General features: G+C 35.1%; 1 protein-coding gene across 1 annotated transcript in view; it reads left to right on the forward strand.

Annotated features, from left to right (window-relative positions):
- The window catches only part of LOC137649393 (probable Na(+)/H(+) antiporter nhx-9), a 473,554-nt gene that overhangs the window by 152,483 nt on the left and 316,071 nt on the right, over positions 1 to 5,000 (forward strand). Inside the window, exon 6 of the mRNA XM_068382378.1 lies at positions 2,753 to 2,836. Coding sequence (XP_068238479.1) covers positions 2,753 to 2,836 — 84 coding nt within the window. The remainder of the gene's footprint in view (positions 1 to 2,752; positions 2,837 to 5,000) is intronic.

The following is a 5,000-nucleotide window of genomic DNA, read 5'->3' on the forward strand; positions in this document are numbered from 1 at the left end:
TGTTTGTATGCGTGATAAGCACATGATAATCTTTTAATAGCCGAAAATTATTTGCACAGGATGTTTCCCACCCATGAGTTCTTTTTGAGTCAAGACTAGTTAGCACATATGCAAAATATCATCTTGTATGGAGCATGTACAGTTGCACACAGTAATTCGTGACACACCTGGTTCTGAGGAAGTGCACCTTGTCACATCGTTACTGCGCCATGACTAAACAAACAGTTGGTGTAGGGAGAGGTAGCAGAGGAGGTGGGAAGGGCTGAATACGGGAACTCGCCGCACAGTTAGGGAGTGAGTGATGCACTTCATGAGTGCCAAGTGTGCCATGAATTTCTGTGTTCAACTGTACATCCACCAAGTTTAGAATAAATAAAACTCATTAAAATCAGGGTTAGAAACAGTTCTGTCAGGAACCAGGATAGAATAAAACGTTAATGTTTTGATACTAAAAAAAATACGAAAAATTATCTCATAATTAAAATCTGATACACTTGATTTCGATAATGGTTTCAGAGGGAAAGATAGTAATTGTTGCTGTACAGTAAGCATTTCAAAAGTATGATTGGTTTGGGAAATTATAGAGGTACAGTCGTAAGCTGCCTTATCCCGATGACGAATTCTTGAATCACAAAGGATAAATGTAGCCAATTCTAAGATTTATCTTATCGGATGGGGGAATTTTTTATGTAAAACCATAGGCCTACCAATCAAACTATGAGGAAAATAGCGCTTAACTATCATCTGATAACGGGTAAATGGAATTCAGTCATTAATGTGATATATGATAGAGGATGAAGTGGGACCTCATGGTTTACTGATGCCTGATAACAAGTCTACAACTGATAATGAGTGAAGAAAGTAAATAAAGTAAAGTGTGATTGATAATGAGTTTATAAAGTAAAATCTAATTAATTATGGACGATTATTGATAAACCAAGTAGAATCTAAAAATCTATTTCTTTAGCGAAAAACACAGGTATCTATATTCTCCCAAGGGGCCACATAAGGGTGACAATTGCATGTGTAAATTTAACGTGTTTTCTCGTTCAGGTTGAGTGTACGTACATCCATATACTAATCAAAGAAAGGCCTCATATTTCTTAGAGAGTGGATAAATGATTCAGACAATAGAATGAATTTGTCGAAATTTAAACTCAAAGGTAAAATATCAATTTTGATAGACAATGGACCTCTTGAATTTGATTAACAAAAGATAAGCGAAGTAGTTTGGGATTCGACATAGGATGGAATAGTAAAGGTTCCTGTTTAAAATTCGATTGAATAATGACATGCGAATATGAGAATTGCCTGGATGAAAGTCTTATGCGCTGAATTTTGGTTGATAATGGTTAAGTAGTTTAAATTAGTGTGTGTAATCAATTAATGATTGAATAGAATAGAGTAAAGTTTGGTAATGAAAGGATGAAGTACAGAACACACTTCGATTGAGAATAGAATAATGAAGCGCTGTTTGAAACCATCATAACTGTTAATAAATGGGAGGAACACATATGTAAGGTTTCTTGAAAGATAAAACATGAGGAAGACTGAAACTTCATTGGTTTTGAATAAATGAATTTTAAGTTTATGACTTGCCTGATGAGAGAAGATGGTAATTGAGGTACGGCTCAAACTATTAGTAAATGACAGTGGATGAATTGGTTTCTAAACTTCAATTTTCAATTTAGGAACCTCTATAACCTAACAGTAGTTGTCTTAAATTTGATTGGTAATGAATGGATAATAGCAGTATATTAAAAACTGTAATGAATAAATTTCATATAATGATAGACGAACGAAGACGAATAATATCTATATTATGGATAATGAAACCTGAGAGTGAACTTGCTTATCGTTTAGAATAAGACATTTTGTATGCACATGTGGGATAGATTATGTGAATATATGCATGAAATATACGCACATTATACTTGAATGTATCAGTGGACGGAATTTAGGCTATGTATTTTGTTTGGTATCTTAAAGGCGAATGATTCTTTCATGTATTTTCACGTAACAGTTATCGTGTATACTGTACACTTGTTGGAGTATACATCAGTACTGTTATTATATTTTGGAAAAACCTACTTATCGCTCTCTTTTAAAATAATCAAGAACTCACTGGATAGAAAGATGATGTTTAAACAATAAAATGAGGAAAAAATGTGCTGTTAATATGAATTCGGAAAAGGATTATGCTTTAGCACAGTTCTGTATTGTCTCATTGAGATAGAAACAGATGTCAGAGGATAAAGAAGCAAGACGTAACTCATTATATTATTGCCTTTGTATGTGTGAATCACCCTTTCTCCTACTGCAAGAATTACCATACCTTCCTCCTGTGAGTATTCAGCAAAATAATATAGAAAGAAAATTCAGCTCTGGTAATTACAGTGGCGCAAACCATGTCTGCGTGTTGCCATGGTAACTAGATGGACACTTAATTCAGTCTTCTAGCCTACGCTAGCCGAGGCTCTCTCTCTCTCTCTCTCTCTCTCTCTCTCTCTCTCTCTCTCTCTCTCTCTCTCTCTCTCTCTCTCTAAGAGGAAAGTAGAGGATATTAGAATAGAATATGCAATTAAAGGCACGTGTAATTGTTTATCACAAATTAATACTTTTGTTAAAGTTTTATATAGTAGCAAAAATATAAATTCAATTGGAGAACAAAGTGAATGGCAATTTTGACTTATTTATTATAAATTAACCTTTTTTTTTTCATATAAACTCTATCCTCTTATATTTTGAACAGGGACCCATCGACCAGCGGATGCGATTTCAACATACCTCTTCCACACTTTACCTCGGATATGTTCTTCTTCATATTATTACCACCGTAAGTATTTGGTCTCTCTCTATCTCTCTCATATATATATATATATATATATATATAGTATATATATATATATATATTATATATATATAATATATATATATATATATAAAATATATATATATATATGGGTGTGTGTATAAAAGATACATTAATTTATCTTTAATCTCTCTCTCTCTCTCTCTCTCTCTCTCTCTCTCCTCTCTCTCTCTCTCTCTCTCTCTCTCTCTCTCTCTATACATACACACACACACACACACACACACACATATATATATATATATATATATATTTATATATATATATATCATCATCATCTCATCATCATTGGCATTTGCTACTCAACTGGAGACAAAGGCCTCAGACATGTCCTTTCCACTTCCGCCTGTTTATGGTCTTTCTATGCCAGTGTATACCTACAAATATTCTTAGCTCATCAATCCATCGTCTTCTCTTCCTTCTGCTTTGTTTGTCATACTCGTTAGTTTTTCCATTAGCTGACGTTCTATTTCCTGATATCATCTTTGTAAATATTTCTTACTAATGTAAGCAACCCGTCAAAAAGAGCGACTAAATATTTAGAGAGGTATGCACACACAGATTCAACCCTTTCACCCCCTCACCCCTCTCTAATTATATCCCTACTCACAAGGATATGACTACTTCCTCTCTCCCCACCCGAGGTACGGGGAGACACCATATAGTTTATACCTTTTGCCGCTGGCCGTGACCAAAAATTTTACTCGGCGTTGACCGGGAACATTTACCCTTGAATTTTGAATGTGGGCATAAATAACCCCCCTCATTCACAAAGGTTGCTCCAAATGAAGTCATCTGGAAAACATTATTGTATAGTAGTATGTTTTCAATAAATATTTTGAATGCTGGGATGTTCCATTGAGAAGTTTTTTTTTTAGATATTCAGGAGGTTAAACTAACACAGGCAGTCTAATATTCCCTCCACTTGAACACAATCCAGTGATTTCATTCTTCCATTTCTGAGCATCACAGTTATTACATTGCTGTTTCATAGGAGTATCTTGGATTATAAGTGGAAGCCCCAAGATGGCATTGTACAGTATTAAAAGGACGTGCTTCTGCTCCTTCATGCATGCATCTATTCTCAGCTCCTTCCGATGTTTCTTCGTTTCGAAGGACAATCATTCTTTGTGGGTTTTCCTGAAGTCGAGTCATTCTTTGATTTTTCGACTCAAGATTTTTTGTAGCTGCTATTCTTTGTTAATTATTTTCAAGGCAAGAATTTCTTTGGTCTTCATCATGTGCTTCAGGTTTAGTTGCCATTCTGTTTGTATATTGTTCCTTCTTAAATTCATCTGCCTTTCGTCTTTTGTTCACGCCTACTGTAGCTGCCATTCGGCTTGCTTTAGTGTTCTTTCATATATTCATCTCCATTTCGTATTCTGCTCCACGTCTAACTGACATTCTGCTTTCATTAGTGGCCCTTCTTAAATTCCTCTGCTCTTCATCGTCGGCTTCACGTCTAAGTGCCTTTCTGCTTGCATTGGTGTTAGTTTGCAAATTCATCTGCTGTTCGTCTTCTGCCTGGCATCTAGCTGCCATTCTACTTGAATTAGTGTTCCTTCTCAAATCCATCTGCTCTTCAATTTTCGGTTTTATGGGTAGCTGTTATTCTACTTGCACGATTTTTCTTTGTTTTTCATCCTGTGTCTCAGCTCTAGCTGCATTCTTCTTGCATTTGCTTCCCTCCATAAATGCGTCTGCTCTTCTGTTTCTGTTATCTTTTTCTTTTCACCGAAATTGTTTTATCGGATACACTGAATGAGAACATCTTTTTGAGTGGCATCATTTTGTAAAAATCTGAAAAAAAATATAACAATTACATAAGACTCAACTATTAAGTATTCGGTAGAATCTCTTTTTGGGTGGCATCATTTTATAGAAAACTGAAAAAAATTACATAAGCCTCAATCGTTAAATATTCTGTAATTGTTTGTATATTTTATCACATGGAAAAGAAAATCAGTTCATGCTGTGAGTGTGTGTGTGGGGGGTGGGGGTGGGGGGTGGGGGTGAAGAGGGGGACAACATACAATGAACCCCCTTTTAACGACAAATTTCCAAATTAATATAGCCACAAATAATCTCCTTTGCTTAAACACTCTCCATGTCGAAATTCATTGTAATT

This window comes from Palaemon carinicauda, chromosome 11 (genome assembly GCF_036898095.1).
Source record: "Palaemon carinicauda isolate YSFRI2023 chromosome 11, ASM3689809v2, whole genome shotgun sequence".
Taxonomy (NCBI): Eukaryota; Metazoa; Arthropoda; class Malacostraca; order Decapoda; family Palaemonidae; genus Palaemon; species Palaemon carinicauda.